General features: G+C 42.4%; 1 protein-coding gene across 1 annotated transcript in view; it reads left to right on the forward strand.

Annotated features, from left to right (window-relative positions):
- The window catches only part of LOC137377852 (NALCN channel auxiliary factor 2-like), a 369,226-nt gene that overhangs the window by 331,737 nt on the left and 17,926 nt on the right, over window positions 1-19,563 (forward strand). Inside the window, exon 2 of the mRNA XM_068047922.1 lies at window positions 5,056-5,227. Coding sequence (XP_067904023.1) covers window positions 5,056-5,227 — 172 coding nt within the window. The remainder of the gene's footprint in view (window positions 1-5,055; window positions 5,228-19,563) is intronic.

Consider the following 19,563-nt stretch of genomic DNA (forward strand, 5'->3'; position numbering starts at 1 on the left):
AGGGATTACAAGACACAGGGCCAGAAGTGGAGTGCTCATCCACTTCACTCCATGCTGGATCATTCACTCCACCTGCAGCCAGCATTAGTCCAGAACTAGCCACTCCAGAGGAAAAGGTGAAGCAGGAACACTGGATGAAACACAGAGTAGGGTGAAGAGGAGCAAATGGAAGTGACAACAGAGCAGCAACAGAAAATAGGGCTGAGCACCAGCTCCTGTCTGCCTTCAGATGTTGAGATCAGCAGCTGGTACCATCTAGGACTTGGCTACAAAAAAAGGGTACCTGCTGAATATTATTAAATCCTGGAGTCCTCTGAAAGGGTGCAAAGAACTTTCACACTATGATGGTGAGTATGGAAGAGTCCACTGCCTTTATATTTATAATGATATTTGACTGTATCGCAGAACTGCAGGCCACCCTGGGAGCAGGTAACCCCACCAGGGGATCTTCAAGGGGGCTCCCCAACACAGTTTCTAAGCGCAGCTGTAGAACTTTCTTAAGTGCACTATAACTGATGTTATGATCTCCATGAAATGGTTTGTACTTAATTTTGAGGGATGTTCGGCATGGGACACTTACACAGGACTTCCATAAGCTCAGTAACTCTGGTCTGTCACCAAGCAGATACTCAAAAACACAGGAGGGATGGATAAAGGAGGTGTCATCATCCATATCACTCAGCTGCCAATGCAAAGGACTCTCACAGAGCCAGAAGGCAAGCAGGATTAGGCACACACCAATGCAACATAAGTGCTGCAGTTTTATGGACATCTTCCGATCCTGCTTAAGGATGTAGTCAGCTGTACCCCTCCCAGGAAATTCTCAGGGAAAGCCAACAGCCAGCTATCCCGCTTCCTTCTCCCACGATGGTAGCACCTGGGATAATGATCAACAGACTCACACCACACATTGTCACCAAGGGGAAGCACTGTGGATTGAAAGAGCAGACCACACAGGAAGCACCTATTTTCATCGATAACTTTTTCATATTTGCATTTTAACTTGTTAATGAGAGTTCCTTCTTGTCATTTAGACATTTCTCCTGGAGCATATGACTGGATCTGTCTTTCTGGTGGGTGAACTACATTATGGGTTCATGATGTTATGCACAGTGGCTGCAACAGTTCAAGAGGAATGCAATATAGGAATGCTTGTTTTGGGGCATTCACACTTTAAGAGAATTAGTTCTGCAGTAGCCACTGATGGATTTCTCAAGCTTGTTGCTGCTACAGTGAAGCCAGCAGCTGCTGAGATTCAGTCTCTTTGTCACATTTCTGAGCCTCCCCTACCCTGCTGCATTCTGAGTCCTCGCCACATGCAAAAGTGTACAGCAGGCGGCTATAATTTTAGAGATGCAGTAATCCAAATTAAGCACTGTAAATAAAATAGCATTGGAGGCATTTTGTGATTGAAAATGAAGCCAATCAACATAAATTGAAGTAAATGGTTTTTAATTTAGTGAAGTGGGCATCAAATATTTCACAGCTTCCCTTTTTATACAGACTCATTAAACTAGCCTAATATTTGCCAAGGACCCTCCCAGCCTCTCCCTAGATTCAAATCCTCTCCCTACATACAAATTCTTTTAATTTGCAAGCAAGCTAAAACAGATTTTCTGATCATTATCTCATTGCTGTTTGTGGGAGCTTGCTGTGCACAATTGGCTGCTGTGTTTCCTACATCAGAAATACTTCATTGGTTGTAAAGCGCTTTAGGATATCCTTAGGATGTGGAAGGCATTATATAAATGCAAGTCCTTCCTTTCTTTCTTGCTGTGCAAAATATTCCCAGGATAAACTTTTGGCTCTGTATCTCAGTCCCCAGGATTGATTCCATTAAATCAGACATGAGTCTCTGCGCCTTCACCCAGAAACAAAGCGTCTATCTTAAAATAAAATTCATCAAGACCAAATCTTCCAATCTGTGGAACGCAAACAGTGCTTGGCAGTGTGGTGACAATGGCATAGTGGTAATGTCAGTGAGCTAGTAATCCAGAGGCCCCAGCTAATGCCCTGGGCCATGGCAGATGGTGGAATTTAAATTCAATTAATTTATAAATTCAATTCATTAATAAAAATTGGGAATTGAAAGCTAGTCTCAATATGAAACTGTCATTGATTGCCATAAAAGCCCTGGTTCATAATGCCCTTTAGGCGAGGAAGTCTGCTATCCTTAACCTGGTCTGGCCTACATGTGACTCCAGACCCACAGCAATATGTTTAACTCTTAAGTGCTCTTGGAAATGGTCTAGCAAACCACTCAGTTCAAGGGCAATTAGGGATTGGCAACATCCCATGGACGAATAAAAAAAAGCCCGATCTTTTTCTTTTCCGTGAATAGGAATACTGAAAGAACCAAGTTAATTCACTAGCTATCTGAGTTTCTTTTATTCTTCTGTTTCACCCCAAATTAGTGATGCCTGTGAGCTATCTCCTGAGTAAACTCTTAAGTCCAAACCTCAAACCACAGTCTACAGTCTGGTATATCATGTAAGCAGGTTGCCTAGCATTTACAGGCTTTTTTAACAGATTTAGTAAATCCACGAATACTGTGTTAAGTACATTTTTATTCCAAGGATAGAAGGATCTTATAAAAGGCCCTTCAGCAAATGTCAGATGGGCAGATGGAAGGGGTCATTTTGAATGCACATTTCAGAATGGATTATCATACCAGCATTTCTGCTGCTCATGTCAAGGAAAATTTTCAAATGAGCACAACCGAGCCTTAGGTCATCTTTCTCCTCTGCTTCCTCTGGAATCAACCACTTATCTTCGAGTCTAAGATAATAATCATGGCCACTTTTTGTGGAACTTGGTTGTTGCTGCAGATAGCAATGGGCCCACTCAATCTCTGGTAATTCTTGTCTTCCCAGAAGCTTTAAGATACACTGGAGATATACTATAACATCATTATTTTCAGTCTCCTCTTGCTGATCTATTAAATATGTGTAACACAAATTTCCAAATCGTCTGAGGAATATTTTCCTCTGCTCATAAATTTTAGTCATAACGTAGATGTGAATAATGAACTAGTGTTTCCTGCTCTGAAATCCAAAATGACTTACAGCATCCACCTCAGCCTGGAGAACCAGAAGTTGTACCTTCTTCTGGTAATTGAAACAGGTTAATGATTTCAAGTGCAAATTTATGATTAGCATGGAATTGTTTAATTGTTGGCTGGAGGTGTATAAACATTTCAGATCAGTTGTGTTCAAACCTGTGTGCCTGCTATTTGATTTAGGATGGTTTATGGCAAGAAATTCATTAGCATACTTTTGTGTTTTTGTAATATATTGCAAGTAATTTGATAAATACAGCCATCGTATAGAAATGTGGTTTAGAAAATTGAGGCCATTTCCTGTTCACGGAAAAGATCCCCTGGGAAACTTGGCTGAATCCTGGGACAGAACAACTTCCAAGCAGCCCAAAAGCTACACTGATGATGGAGTGTTTGGTGAAATGTTTGAGCTGAACTTACAAAATTCTCAAGTCTTGTCTTGGTAAAAGTTTTGGATAACATGTTGGCCCCTTATGATCTCTGTGAAGGAAAGTTATGATGGCATTTGATAGTTATCTATTCTTAAATCGTTTTATACTTTGCTATGCTCTTTAAATTATCAGTAAATGCTGTAAAGGTTTTGAACTGTGTGCTCAAATTCTATCTGGCAAAGTAATAGACAATGCAGGAGGTGTACAGTGTGCTATTTAGTATAATGGGGATATTCATTCAAAATCACGTAACCTGCAAGAGCCCATCAGATAAAATATACAGGGGGCGTTTTTGTCTACCTTCTGACCCATCATGCTGAAAACTAGACAATAGGCAGACAAGAAATCTTCTACCTGCTGGCTGCCCGATTCGAATTTTGAGTCGGCCTCAAAATGGGCGACCAGTAATTCTGCCTAATACAGCCTTATTTCTACATTTAAATCAGGGTCCTCTGCAGGACTTGGATGCAATTTTCGCCTACCAATGGGCAAACCATGCATGCTGTACCCATTGGTATTGGATGTGGAGCAACCTAACCAGCAGTTCATAAAGGGGTTACGGGAGGCTGCTCCAGAAACAGCACAGGTAAGTTTTCTATAGGATATTCCTAGAGCCAAGAGGACTATGATTGCTCCTTCTGGCCACATAGAAAACTTGCGGCCTGCTACCTTTCCTTTCTTGCACCCTTACCCTGTGGAATGCCTCTCCCATCATTTTAAGCACTTTCTTCCGGATCAGCTCCAACCGTGAAAATGGTTCAGACCTCCCATTGGTGCCAATGTGTGGGGATAGTGGACTCCTTTCTGCTGGCCACCAGATTTGCACAGAAGTTGAAAATTGCCTCCCACAGTGTCTGGATTGTGACGGACAAGGTCCAATAGTTGGGAACTGTTCTGAAACAAAGACAGGGTAAAGTGATACACATCTCCACAGGGAAAGAGAGAGCAAAGGAAGGAAAGTGCAAGAGAATGAGCAAGTGCAGGCCATTTTCATTCTTCTCAATTTCAGAGCTGCATTGGTGGAATCCTGGATAAAGGTCACTCCTCTGCCTCTGGTTCATGATGCAGAAAATCTACAGTGGAGGAATAAAACACATTAAAAAGAGGAATTTTCTCCAACAACACAAAAAATAAACACTTCAATTTATCACATTAAGTTTCAGCTTTGTGACCCAACACAAATCACAATCAGTTTCTCTTACTGGCAATGATTATCAAAAACACTTGGAAATTTATTTTTGGAAACCACTAAAATGAAAGCTGAGGAAAAGTAATTGTGTCAGGTTGTAAACTGTTTGAGGAACTGGCATACTTTACTGCTCTTGGATGTAATGGCAAGCAGGGAAATTAGAACAGGTGTTGGAGAATAAGAGAAAAATAAGGGGCATAGCTGGCTTATTGACAGTTTAATAGTTCAATCTTGTTTATACATTGTGAATGCTTTTAAATGAATTGCATCAAATCATCCAAATGTCATAATATTTATCTACTCCTGTTAAATGTGTGTTTTTTTCTTTCTCTAACCTCGAACCCCCAACCCAAATCTCCCCTCCCTTGTTTTTTTAGGCAGTCTACAAAGCATGGCTGTGCTCAGAGTATTTCAAAGCTACACAGCTTCTGTGTCCTCGCAGGATTCCTTGTAAGCAATACTGCCTGGAAGTCCAGGCCCGATGTCCTTTTATTCTACCAGACAACGATGACTTAATCTATGGCGGGTTGCCAAGCTTCATCTGCACAGGTACAGATCCAACACTGTTGTATATGAAAAAGACAATATGGCATTAACCCTGTGTTTACAAAATTCTCAAAAACACCCTCCAAGTGCTTCTACCACCATCTCCAGTGACCCTTTGTTGTGTTAGTCTTGCTGCATCTTGACAGTGAATGACCCCAGTCGATTCAGTCACAGTTGAATTTGATCCTGTCCCTCACACAACACTCAAAGACACTGAAAAAGCATTATGCTGTGAGTGCTGGAAATTTGAAATAAAAACAGAGAACACTGGAAATACTCAGCAGATCAGACAGTAACTGTAGAGAGAGAAACATAGTGGATATAAAGTTTCTTTCTCCGCAGATGCTGCTTTGACCTGCTGAGTATTTTCCAGCATTTTCTGTTTTATCTCAACTACACCAATATCAACTGGGACACAAGCAGTGTGAAGGGCACAAAGGGGACGAAATTCTTGAACTGCATTCAAGACAACTTTTTAGCCAGCAAGGAACAAGCCCAATGAGATGGGGCGCAATTCTAGATTTAGTCTTCGGTAATGAAGCTGGGCTAGTGGATGAAGTAACAATGGGTGACCATTTTGGAGACAGTGACCATAATACAGTTAGTTTTAGTACAATCACGGAAAACGACAATGATAAAATAGGAGCAAAGGTTCTAAATTGGGCGAAGGCAAATTTTACAAAGCTGAGAGGTGACCTGGCGAAAGTGGACTGGATACAGCAACTTGAAGGAAAATCAGTGTCAAACCAGTGGGAGGCATTCAAAAGCAAGATACTACAGGCAAAGGGTAGGCATGTCCCAACAAAGATTAAGGGTGGTACTGCCAAATCTAGAGCCCCCTGGTAAGTTAAAGCAGAAAAAGAAAGCTTATGACGATCACAAATATCTTATACTTTAGTAAGCCTAGAGGAGTATAGAAAGTGTAGGGGTGAAGTAAAAAAGGAAATCAGAAAAGCAAAGAGAGGACATGAAAAATTATTGACAGGTAAAATCAAGGAAAATCCGAAGATGTTTTATCAGTACATTAAGAGCAAGAGGATAACTAAGGAAAGGGTAGGGCCTATCAGAGATGCACAAGGGAACTTGTGCATGGATGCAGAAGATGTGAGCAGGGTTCTTAATGAGTTTTTTGTCTCTGTCTTCACAAAGGAGAGGGTTGATGCAGACATTGTAGTTAAAAATGAGGAGTGTGAAATATTAGATACAATAAGCATAATGAGAAAGGAAGTACTAGAGGGTCTGACATCCTTGAAAGTGGATAAATCTCCAGGACCATATGGATTGCATCCCAGGTTGTTAAAGGAAGCCAGGGAGGAAATAATGGATGTGCTGAGAATCATTTTCAAATCCTCACTACATACAGGCGTGGTACCAAATGATTGGAGGTCTGCGAACGTTGTACCATCATTTAAAAAGGGTGCGAGGGATAGGCCAAATAATTATAGGCCAGTCAGTCTGACCTCGGTGGTGGGTAAATTGTTAGAATCAATTCTGAGAGACAGTATAAACTGCCATTTAGAAAGGCACAGATTAATCAGGGATACCCAGCATGGATTTGTTAGGGGAAGATTGTGTCTTACTAACTTGATTGAGTTTTTTGAGGAAGTGACGAGGAGGATTGATGATGGTAGTGCAGTGGATGTGGTCTACATGGATTTTAGTAAGGAATTTGACAAGGTCCCGCATGGCAGACTGGTCAGTAAAATGAAAGCCGATGGGATACAGGGGAATGTGGCAGGTTGGATCCAGAATTGGCTCAGGGACAGGAAACAAAGGATAGTAGTCACCGGATGTTTTTGCGAATGGAAAGCTGTTTCCAGTGGCGTTCCACAGGGCTCAATGTTGGCTGAGGTATAGAGTACAAAAGCAGGGATGTAATGCTGGAACTGTACAAAATGCTGGTTAGGCCACAGCTGGAGTATTGCGTGCAGTTCTGGTCACCACATTACAGAAAGGACATAATTGCTCTGGAGACAGTACAGAAGAGATTTACAAGGATGTTGCCAGGGCTTGAAAGTTGCAGCTATGAGGAAAGATTGGATAGGCTAGGGTTGTTTTCCCTGGAACTGAGGAGGCTGAGGGGAGACTTAAATGGGGTGTAGAAAATTATGAGGGGCCTAGATAAAGTGGACAGGAAAGACTTATTTCCTCTGGCGGGGAGGTCAGTTACCAGGGGACACAGATATAAGGTGATTGGTAGAAGGATTAGAGGGGACATGAGGAAAACCTTTTTCACCCAGAGGGTGGTGGGTGTCTGGAATTCACTGCCAGGAATGGTGGTGGAGGCAGAAACCTTCAATTCTTTTAAAAGGGACCTGGACATGCACCTGAAGTGCTGTAACCTGCAAGGCTCTGGATCAGGTGCTGGAAGGTGGGATTAGATTGGGCGGCTAGTTTTTTCGGCAGGCACGGACACGATGGGCTGAATGGCCTCCTTCTGTGCCATAATTGTTCTATTGTTCTGTGGTTCTATGTGCTTTCCAGCAGGGATCAATGCATTGACTGCTGCTTCCTACATTCCAGCTAAAAACAGTTTGGGTCAGGGATTTAAACTGGGACCTCCTGGTCTGCTTTGGTTCAGAATCATTTCATTGCCTGGCTTATAGAATCTGGTGAAATAAATCTAGATAGAGTAGGGCTGTCAAGAAATTTGAAAATTAATCAGGATTAATATCACAATTAAAAATTTTCATCTCTGTTAATCTTGGCTTTTAATTGTGGTATGCACTCTGAGCTGCAGGCTATGAATGTGGATCCATCTACGGACCCCAGGGCTGATGTAGACATAGCCCGCAGCTGCCCTCAGGCTGTATGACCATGAACATCAATCACTCAGCCTCCACTGTTGCTCCTGGCATGGGGGCCACAATGCAGAGCAGGAAGTGGTGGCTGCACATACACAGTGCATTAGCATGTGTGCCTGACCAGGCTGGCCCGTGTCGTGATGGTCGCACGTGCGCAAAAGATGATCAGTTTCGCACATGCGCAGATGTTTACATTGAGGTGGTGCTGCACCTAACTGCTGCCATTAATGCGCAGTAAAAGAATTAATCACCCCAAGCACCACCACCTCCCCCCGCCCCCCACCCCGATAAAAATATGAATTGAGAGCTGTACTTTGAGGCAGTCTAAACTCAGTTGCAGAGAGAGGATCAAATTTTCCCAGAAATGGAACTCTCAGACAAACTAAAACAAAGCAATGTGGATAGAACCATAGAAAAGTTACAACACAGAAGGAGGCCATACAGCCCATCGTATCCATGCTGGTTGACAAAGAGCTACGCAGCCTGATTCCACCTTCCTGCACTTGCTCTGTAGCCCTGCAGGTCACAGCTCTTCAAGTAGACATCCAAGTACTTTTTAAATATAGTGAGAGTTTCTGCCTCTATCACCCTTTCAGGCAGTGAGTTCCAGGTCCCTATCACCCTCTGGGTGAAAAAAATGTTTCCTCATCTCCCCGCTAATCCTTCTACTAATTACTTTAAATCTATGCCCACTGATTTTTTGATCCCTCCACTAAGGTAAATAGGTCGTCCCTATTCACTCTATCTGGGCCCCTCATAATTTTACACACCTCAATTCAGTCACCCCTCAGCCTCCTCTGTTCCAAGGAAAACATCTCCAACCTATCCAATCCTTCATCATAGCTAAAATTTTCCAGTCCTGGCAACATCCTTGTAAATCTCCTCTGCACCTTCTCCAGTGCAATCAGATCTTTCTTGTAATGTGGTGAGCAGAACTGTACACAATATTCAAGCTGTGGTCTAACTCGTGTTGCATACAGTTCTAGCATAACCTTCCTGCTCTTATATTCCATGCCTCGGCTAATAAAGGAAAGCATGCCATTTGCTTCTTAACCACCTTATTGACCTCCTGCTACCTTTAAGAATCTGTGGACATTCACTCCAAGGTCGCTCTGTTCCTTCACACGACTCAGTGTCCTCCCATTTGTTGTGTATTCCCTTGCCTTGTTGCACCTCTCAAAATGCATTACCTCACAATTCTCCGGATTGAATTCCATATTCTACTTTTCTGCCAACTTACCAGACCATCTATATCTTCCTGCAGTCTAAAGCTTTCCTCCTCACTGTCAACCACACGGCCCATTTTCCTATCATCTGCAAACTTCTTTATCATGCCCCCTATATTTGAGTCTCAATCATTAATATAAACCACAAAAAGCAAGTGGTCAAGTACTGAGCCCTGCAGAACCCTGTAGCTGCCTTCCAGCCACAAAACTGCCGTCAACCATTACCCTGTGCTTTTTGCCACTGAGCCAATTTTGGATCCAATTTGCCATTCGCCCTTGGATCCCAAGGGCTTTTACTTTTTTGACCAGACTGCCATGTGGGACCTTGTCAAAAGCCTTGCTAAAATCCGTGTACTGCGCTCATTAACTCTACTTGTCACCTCCTCAAAAAATTCAATCAAGTTAGTCAGACATAACTTTTCCTTAACAAATCCATACTGACTTTCTTTGATTAATCGATGCCTTTCTAAATGAAAATTCATACTGTCCCTCAGAATTGATTCCAATAATTTGCCCACAACTGAAGTTAAGCTAACTGGCCTATAATTACTTGGTTTATCCCTTCCTCCCTTTTTAAACAATGATACAATGTTGGTAGTCGTTCAATCCTCTAGCACCACTCCTGCAGCCAGGGAGGATTGAAATATGATGATCAGAGCCTCCACAATTTCCTCCCTTACTTCTTTTACAACCTAGGATATATTTCATCCAGCAATTTATCTATTTTCAAAGAAGTCAAATTATTTAATACTTCCTCTCTAACAATGTTTATCCCATCCAATATTTCACACTCTTCCTCGTTAACTATGACATAATCATCAGACCCCCCTTTTGTGAGGACAGACACAAAGTACTCTTTAAGAACCTTACCCACATCCTCCGCCTCCACACATAACTTAGCTTTTTAGTCCTTAATAGACCATGCTGTTTCCTTAGTTATCCTCTGCTCTTTATGTACTTACAAAACATCTATGGATTTTCTTTGATTTTACTTGCCAGTATTTTTTCATGCCCTCTCTTTGCTTCCTTAATTTCTCTTTTAATTTCACCCCTACACTTTGTATACTCTTCTAGGCTTTCAGCAGTATTAAGCTCTTTCTTTGGCCTCCTTGTCTCAAGAGATAATGGGTAAGTACCTAGAGGTGGTCAGTGGATTGTGGAGCAGTGCCTGGAGTAGCTATAAAGGCCAATTGGAGAGTGACAGACTCTTCCACAGGTGCTGCAGATAAAATTGGTTGTTGGGGCTGTTGCACAGTTGGCTCTCTCCTTGCACTTCTGTCTTTTTTCCTGCCAACTGCTAAGTCTCTTTGCACTTCTGTCTTTTTTCCTGCCAACTGCTAAGTCTCTTTGATTCGCCACTGTTTAGCCCCGCCTTTATGGCTGTCTGCCAGCTCTGGCGATCACTGGCAACTGACTCCCACGACTTGTGGTCAATGTCCACTGTGGTGTACATAAAAGTTCCCATGGCTTTTTCAAAGAAGAGCAGGGAGCTGTCCCAAAGTCAGAGCCAATATTCCTCCCTCAGTCAACAGAGCAAAAAATAATAATATCTGGTCAGTCATCCTATTGTTTGTGGGATGTTCAGTGTGCAAAATGGCTCGTAAGCTCACCAATATAACTACAAAAGCTGGACTTGAAAAAGGAATTAATTACATATGAGCACTTGGTGTGTTTTGGGGAGAAATGACAAGGCGCTATACAAATGCAAGCTGTCTAAAAGTCTCCTAACTGGCCATTGTTTGCAATAAGGAAGAATTTGAACTGAGGTGTGTAGCTTAACTGTTTGCAGAGTGACTGGTTGCATTAAGAAGACAGATCACTTTAAAGATGATCGTCTGACATCAACATAGAATGATGTGACAATGCTGAAGTTCACCCCCAACCCCTCGCCATCCGACACCCCAGCACCATCTCAAATGGCACAGGTATCCACAAAACCTTATGCTTATGCTGCTGACCCCAGAAATTCGAATGGGTCCAAGGCCATTACTGCTCACCAAGTCATAATTATGGCAGCGGAGTGAAACCCATGATTTCTGGGTCACACCTAGTTACACAAGTGGGAGGTGGAATCTTGTTGAGAACTTTTAATATTTTTATTTTTAGCTTATTTTTGATCTCTCGTACTGGATTGCTAATGTAATGTGAAGTAACTGCTTGTAAAAAGTTTAATAGCGATGTTTAACACTCAATAAAGTAGCACCATTCCAACAAAGTTTCAGTACTTTTGGCTACTTGTAGCCTTTGCATTACTTAGTATCTTGTCAGCTGTTTTCGATCATTAAGAATCACAGTGGGATGTTGGTGAGCAGTGCCACAAACAATTTGAGCACCATGTGTGGAGTCCAGCATTTCCCAAACTCACAATGATGTGAAAAGACATTGAAAACATGGCTATCATTAGCAGGGCTATGAAAATAAGTCAATGCCTTATCCTTCAGTAAAACGTGAAAGTGGCATGCATATATCTTCACTATCCTAGTCCTTTCTATGTTTCTCCTTCTCACTGATGCTTCGCAACCCACCTGTCTGCAGGAATTGCATCTACAGCTGCTGTTTTATTTCTCATTCTTTCTCCCACTCTTCAGCAAGAGAAAGCAGGAGAACATGCAGAGATGGGGCTATTGCCCTACTCAATGCAGCTTCAGAGTGGGTCTCAGACCTGACAGTACATTAATTGCTATCATTACACCAGCAAACAGCTAAATAATACATTTAGGGCAGAATTTGTGAGGCTTTGCAATGTTTGTAGAGTCTTGGTAGACAGAAGCATGGGCTGCAATGTTGGTGGTCTCCCTTAGATCTGAGCTCACATTCAGCAACGCTCCATGTCAATAGCAGAGTCTTGCAATATCTGCACTGTGCTATCACTGAAACACTTGTGTGTGTGCTGAGAAGGAGAAGGAGGCTTGCATTGAGATTTGGTTCTATCCCAATTGCAAATCTCAAAAGCTATGACATAAATTTGGCATAATTGTTTTTAATTGGGAGAGGAATGACCACTCCTCTACACAACCAGTACTTTGATGAGTGAAACGCATTAATTTAAAACTCAGCAAACGCGTAGATTTCCTGTGTAATTTCACTCCTTGACAACCAGTGTGACATCGCAGGCTGATGGCAAATAGTTGCTGAGGAATCTCTCCTCTTAGCAAAACGTTTTTTTTTCTAATTTTCTTTCAAAAGGGTAGTGATTCGCTTTGAGTTATGGTTCCCTTAGCTGCCAGTGCTATGGTATGAATGAGAATGGGCAATCTGTGTCACTGGGCCATTTGTGTTGAGGGAGGGTGCATAGCAGCCAAGACCTTGCCTTCCTCTGATTTCCACACACAGTACACTTTTGAACTGGACAGCAGAACCTGGTTGATATTTCCCCTGCTGGGAACATGGGGCTCTGCAGCCAATTATAGCACTCCAGCTACTGTCCTGTTTGAAATCTGTTCACTCCACATGAACTAGGATCAAGGCTCGAACTTTTGCACATAGCCTGGTACCGCAGCATGCTGTGCCAATGGGACAACATTGAAAACGTCTTTTTCAAATCCTATTTCCACATCCAGCAAAAATATTGATAGTTGTGCTGGTTCAAGACATTTTATTGGCAGTCTTCATTTAAAACTGTGCTAGTCGTGTGCATGTGTACTCACTCCATTTCAATCATGCATGCTTAACAGTACATAACATTCCGATGAGAAAAAACTGATTCAATTTTAACAATGCTCATTACTGAATTATTGCCACAGAAAGCAAGTGGAGCAAATCAGGATTTGGATTGCTTTTAAAAATCCAAGCAAGATTTTCTTTGTTTTTCAAATTGAAAGAGAAAACAAATGGAGTTTATATCACTCTCAATTTATTCTCGGCAAATTTTAAAAGCCTAATCTTACTACAAATATATCATTTGGTTTTACGGTGTAAATCAGCACAATGCATACATGTCAAACTAGAAATGGAGAGAAAACTGACCAACAGCTTCAAATAAACTGGCAGAGTTCCCCCAACAAAAGAAAATCTGGCAATCCTTAGACACGTGAAGATGAAGGGTCAAACTGAAGGTGTAATGAGATTTGGCTCATCATAACCTAAGCGGCAGGTATTTCCAATATTCCATCATTTTAATTGTAGAGGAGAACATAAAAGCATATTTAACATTGTGTAGCAAATTTAGAAATTACTGATGGAGGGTAAAAAAATTGATATTTTATTCAGTTCATTCTATAATTTGCCTTTCAGTCCTCTTGGAAGGATTGCAGATACTTTGAAGGTAAAAATAAAATGAGTCATAGGGACTTCCATACAACTTTAAAAAACCCAGTTCCTTTAATCAGAGATCCAACCCCAGTAGCATCATATTAATTTGTGAGCTAAGACATTTTTTAGCACACAACTTACAATAATCTCAAGTATGTTTTGACATTCACAGATGTAACTGGCCCATGATTGTACCTGTCTCTACCCTGGATCCTATGTAAGCCCAGAAGTGTAGAATCATAGAATGAATCGGCACAGTGGCGCAGTGGTTAGCACCGCAACCTCACAGCTCCAGCGACCCGGGTTCAATTCCGGGTACTGCCTGTGTGGAGTTTGCAAGTTCTCCCTGTGTCTGCGTGGGTTTCCTCCGGGTGCTCCGGTTTCCTCCCACATGCCAAAGACTTGCAGGTTGATAGGTAAATTGGCCATTAGAAATTGCCCCTAGTATAGGTAGGTGGTAGGGAAATATATAGGGATAGGTGGGGATGTGATAGGAATGTAGGATTAGTGTAAACGGGTGGTTGATGGTCGGCACAGACTCGGTGGGCCGAAGGGCCTGTTTCAGTGCTGTATCTCTAAACTAAACTAGAATCAGTATAGAGGGAGGCCATTTAGCTCATCACACCTGTGCCAACTCTTTGAAAGAGCTATCCAGTTAATCTCACTCCCCTGTTCTTACCCAGCTAATTGAATTGAGAGCATGCTGATTTAAAGTGTTTTGTTTTAAGTAGCTTCAGGAGGGATAATAGGGAATCATAGAATGGTGACAACACAGTAGGGGGCCATTTGGCCCATCATGTCTGTGCTGGCTCTCTACAAGAGCAACTCAGCTAGTCCCACTACCTCGCCCTTTCTCCGTAACCCTGCAATTTTTTTTCTCTTCAAATAATTATGCAATTCTCTTTTGAAGGCCTTGATCGAATCTGCCTCCACCACATTCTCAGACAGTGCATCCTAACCACTCACTGCGTAAAAATGTTTTTCCTTGTGCCGTTGCTTTTTTTGCCAATCACTTTAAATCGGTGTCCTCTGGTTCTGCATCCTTCCATCAACAGGAAAGAGTTTCTTCCTATCTACTCTGTCCAGACCCCTCATGATTTTGAACACTCTACCAAGACTTCTCTTAATCTTCTCTTCTTTGAGGAGAACAGTCCCAGCTTCTCCAATCTATCCATGTAACTGCACCCTCTCTAAAGCCTTAACATCCTTTCTAAAGTGTGGTGCCTAGAACTGGACACAATGCTCCAGTTGAGGATAAACCAGTACTTTATACAGGTTTATCATAACTTCCTTGTTCTTGTGCTCTATGCCCCTATTTATAAAGCCCAGGATCCCATATGCTTTATTAACCACTTTCTCAACCTGCCCTGCAACCTTCAATAATTTGTGCACATATACTCCCAGGTCCCTCTGCTCCCACACCCCCTTTAGAATTAAACCCTTTAATTTATATTGCCTCCCCTCATTCTTCCTACCAAAATGAATCACTTCAAACTTTTCTGCATTAAATTTCATCTGCCAATTATCCACCCTTTCCACCAGCCTGTCTATGTCCCCTTGAACTCTATCACTATCCTCCCCACAGTTCACAATACTTCCAGGTTTTGTGTCATTCGCAAATTTTGAAATTGTGCCCTGTACACTGAAGTCTAGTGCGGCACAGTGGGCGGCACAGTGGCACAGTGGGCAGCACAGTGGCACAGCAGGTGGCACAGTGGTGCAGTGGTTAGCACCGCAGCCTCACAGCCCCAGCAACCCGGGTTCAGTTCTGGGTACTGCCTGTGCGGAGTTTGCAAGTTCTCCCTGTGACCGCGTGGGTTTCCGCCGGGTGCTCCGGTTTCCTCCCACAGCCAAAGACTTGCAGGTTAATAGGTAAATTGGCCATTATAAATTGCCCCTAGTGTAGGTAGGTGGTAGGATGTGATAGGGAATATGGGATTAATGTAGGATTAGTATAAATGGGTGGTTGTTGGTCAGCACAGACTCGGTGGGCCAAAGGGCCTGTTTCAGTGCTGTATCTCTCTCTGACTATGACTCTAGGTCATAAATAGAGATCAAGAAAAGGAGGGGTCCCAATACTAACCTTTGGGGATCCCACTATATATTTTCCTCTGGTCCAAAAAGCAACCATTCGCCACTACTCTCTGTTTCCTGTCACTCAGCCAATTTTGTATTCCTGCTGCTCGTGTCCCTTTTATTCCATGGGCATTAACTTTGCTGACAAGCCTGTTAGGTGGCACTTGATCAAACATATTTTGGAAGTCCATGAACACCACATCAACCACATTACTCTCATCAGCCAATTAAAAACAAAACCTGAGAACCAACTTCTGATGGCAGGTGAGACTAAATTCTTACCCTGTGTTTTCCTCTTTTAGAAGATGATTGATCTCTGTATTTTAAACAAATGCTGTTTTACTACCTTAACATGAAGCTACTGTTACTGTTGGTGTTGTCGCCTCCCAACTATTCTTGGGTGGTGCCAACACATTCAAGGACTTTGGAAAGGAACGCAAAGAGAAAAACCAGCCAGGAAACAATTCAGATTTGCCAGCATAACTTGGGTCTGTCGTTCATGAGTCACTCAGGTCTCAAACCACTTTGTGTGGTATATCAACACACTTATTCATTCCTCTGTGTTACTATCTCTTCATTCAGTTTTTCCTCCACACCCTCCACCAGTTTTCCTGTGTTTTTGTTTGGGAATTTGTATTTTTTCCTTAGTACATGAGTGTCGATGGAGTACACCAGAAAAAGCATGGTGTGTTCTATCTTGTGTGCAGAAAAAGAGCCTTGCTAGTCCAAGTTTACTGTGTAATGTTTGCAATGTACTCATTTTGTCTCTTTGTCTCTATTTCTATTTCTCTTTGCTACTGTCTCTCTCACTCTGAATTTAACTTCGAGTCAATTTTTGGCAGGTAAATTTTCATTTCAGTTTAAAACATCACCAGCTACAGCCAAGAACAGACCCAAGGTATTTTAACTCCTCGGGCTCTCTGGTGAATTTCCCACTGAATTAGCTGACCTGCCAAGAAATTCCACCTACCTCTAGGACCAGATCAACCAGAGTCTTATTTAAAGCGACTTTACAACCATAGATTGGTTACAACACAGAAGGTCATTCAGCCCGTCGTCTAGTTGCCAGCTTTCTGCAAGAGCAATTTAGCTAGTCCCACTCACCCACCTTTTCCCGATAGCCCTGCAAATTATTTCTGCCTCCACCACGCTCTCATGCAGTGCATTCCAGATCCTAACCACTTACTGCATAAAAAAGCTTTTCCTCCTGTTGCCATTGCTTCTTTTGCCAATCACTTTAAATCAGTGTCCCCTGGTTCTTGACCCTTCCGCTAATGGAGCAGTTTCTCTCTATCTGCTGTCTAGCCCTCTCACAATTTTCATTTCAAATCTCCTCTCAGTGTTTTCCTCTCTAAGGAGAACAACCCCACCTTCTCCAGTTTATTCATGTCCCTCATCCCCAGAACCATTCTCGTAAATCTTTTTTGCACCATGGCTAAAGCCTTTACATCCTTCCTAGAATGCAGTGTCCAGAATTGGACACAATTCTCCTGTTGAAACTGAACCTGTGTTTTATAAAGATTCATCAGAACTTCCTTGCTTTTGTACTCTATGCCTCCATTTATAAAGCCCATCATCCCTTTTGCCTTATGAACTACTTTCTCAACCTGCCCTGCTACCTTCAACGATTTGGGCACAGATATCCCCAGGTCTCTTTGTTCCTGCACCCCTTTTAGAATTATACCCTTTGTTTTATATTGCCTCGTTCTTCCTACCAAAATGTACCACTTCACACTTCTCAGCACTAAATTTTATCTGCCCCATGTCCACCCATTCCACCAGCCTGTCTATGTCATTTTGAAGTCTATCACTACCCTCCTCAGAGTTCACAATACTTCCAAGTTATGTGTCATCTGCAAATTGTGCCCTGTACATCCAAGTTGAGGCCATTAATATATATCAAGAAAAGCAATGGCCCTAACATGGACCCCTGGGGAACACCACCATATACATTCCTCTGGTCCAAAAAACAACCATTCACCACCACTCTCTGTTTCCTGTTACTCAGCCAACTTGGTATCCACGCTGCTACTGTCCCTTTTATTCCATGGGCTTCAACTTTCCTGCCAAGTTTTGTGGCGGTTTATCAAACGCCTTTTGGAAGTTCATGTACATCACATCAACCACATTACCCTCATCAACCATCGTTGTTACCTCATCAAAAATCGCAATCAAGTTAGTTAAACATGATTTACCTTTAACTAAACCGTGCTGGCTTTCCTTAATTAATCCACACTTGTCCAAGTGACTGTTAATTTTGTCCCAGATTATCATTTCTAAAACGTTTCCCATCACCGAGGTTAAACTGACGAGGCTGTAGTTGCTGGGTTTATCCTTACACCCTTTTTTGAACAAACGCAGAATTGTTACAGTGCAGAAGGAGGCCATTTGGCCCATCATGTCCACATCAGCTCCCTGAAAGAGCATCTCCCTCAGTTCCATTCCCCCGCCTTCTCCCCATAACCCTGCACATTCCTCCTTTTCATATAACTGTCTTTTGGAAGTCCTTTTGAATACTTCATTTGAACCTGCCTCCACCATGTTCTCAGGCAGCGCATTCCAGACCTTAACCACTTTCTGCGTGAAAAAGTTTTTTCTCATGTCACTTTTGCTTTTCTTACGAAATACTTTAAATTTGTGCCCTCTTGTTCTCGATCCTTTCACGAGTGGGAACAGTTTCTCTCTATCTACTCTGTCCAGACCCCTCATGATTTTGAATACCTCTATCAAATCACCTCTCAGCCTTCTCTTCTCCAAGAAAAACAGTCCTAACTTCTCCAATCTATCTTCATAACTGAAATTCCTCATTCCTGGAACCATTCTCAGTAATCTTTTCTGTACTCTCTCCAATGCCCTCACGTCTTTCCTCAAGTGCAGCGCCCAGAATTGGACACAATACTCTAGCTGAGGCCAAACTAGTGTCTTATACAAGTTCAACATAACTTCCTTGCTCTTGTACTCTATGCCCCTATTAATAAAGCCCAGGATACTGTATGCTTTATTAACCGCTCTTTCAACCTGTCCTGCCACCTTCATTGACTTATGCACATATGTACCTCTGTGCTGCACCCCCTTTAGAATTGTACCCTTTATTCTATATTGTCTCCCCATGTTCTTCCTACCAAAATGAATTACCTCACATTTCTCTGCATTGAACTTCATCTGCCACCTATCTGCCCATTCCACCAACTTGTCTATGTCCTTTTGAAGTTCTACACTATCCTCCTCACAGTTCACAATGCTTCCAAGTTTCGTATCATCTGCAAACTTTGAAATTTTGCCCTGCACACCAAGGTCTAGGTCATTAATATGTATCAGGAAAAGCAAGGATCCCAACACTGATCCCTGGGAACCCCATTACAAACCTTCCTCCAGCCCGAAAAATATCAATTAACCACTAGTCTTTGTTTCCTGTCAATCAGCCAATTTCGTATCCATGTTGCTTTTTTTTTAAAGAGATACAGCACTGAAACAGGCCCTTCAGCTCACCGAGTCTGTGCCGACCATCAACCACCCATCTATACTAATCCCACACTAATTCCATATTCCTACCACATATCCCCACCTGTCCTTATATTTCCCTACCACCTACCTACACTAGGGGCAATTGCTAATGGCCAATTTACCTATCAACCTGCAAGTCTTTTGGCTTGTGGGAGGAAACCAGAGCACCCGGAGGAAACCCACGCAGACACAGGGAGAACTTGCAAACTCCACACAGGCAGTACCCGGAATTGAACCCAGGTCGCTGGAGCTGTGAGGCTGCGGTGCTAACCACTGCGCCGCCCTGCTACTGTCCCCTTTATTCCATGAGCTATAACTTTGCTCATAAGTTTGTTGTGTGGTACTGTATCAAATACCTTTTCAAAGTCCATGTACACCATATCAACAGCATTGCCCTCATCAACCCCCTCTGTTACCACTTCAAAAAACTTCAGCAAGTTAGTTATACATGATTTTCCCTTAAGAAATCCATGCTGGC

Source organism: Heterodontus francisci, chromosome 15, assembly GCF_036365525.1.
Source record: "Heterodontus francisci isolate sHetFra1 chromosome 15, sHetFra1.hap1, whole genome shotgun sequence".
NCBI classification, from domain to species: Eukaryota; Metazoa; Chordata; class Chondrichthyes; order Heterodontiformes; family Heterodontidae; genus Heterodontus; species Heterodontus francisci.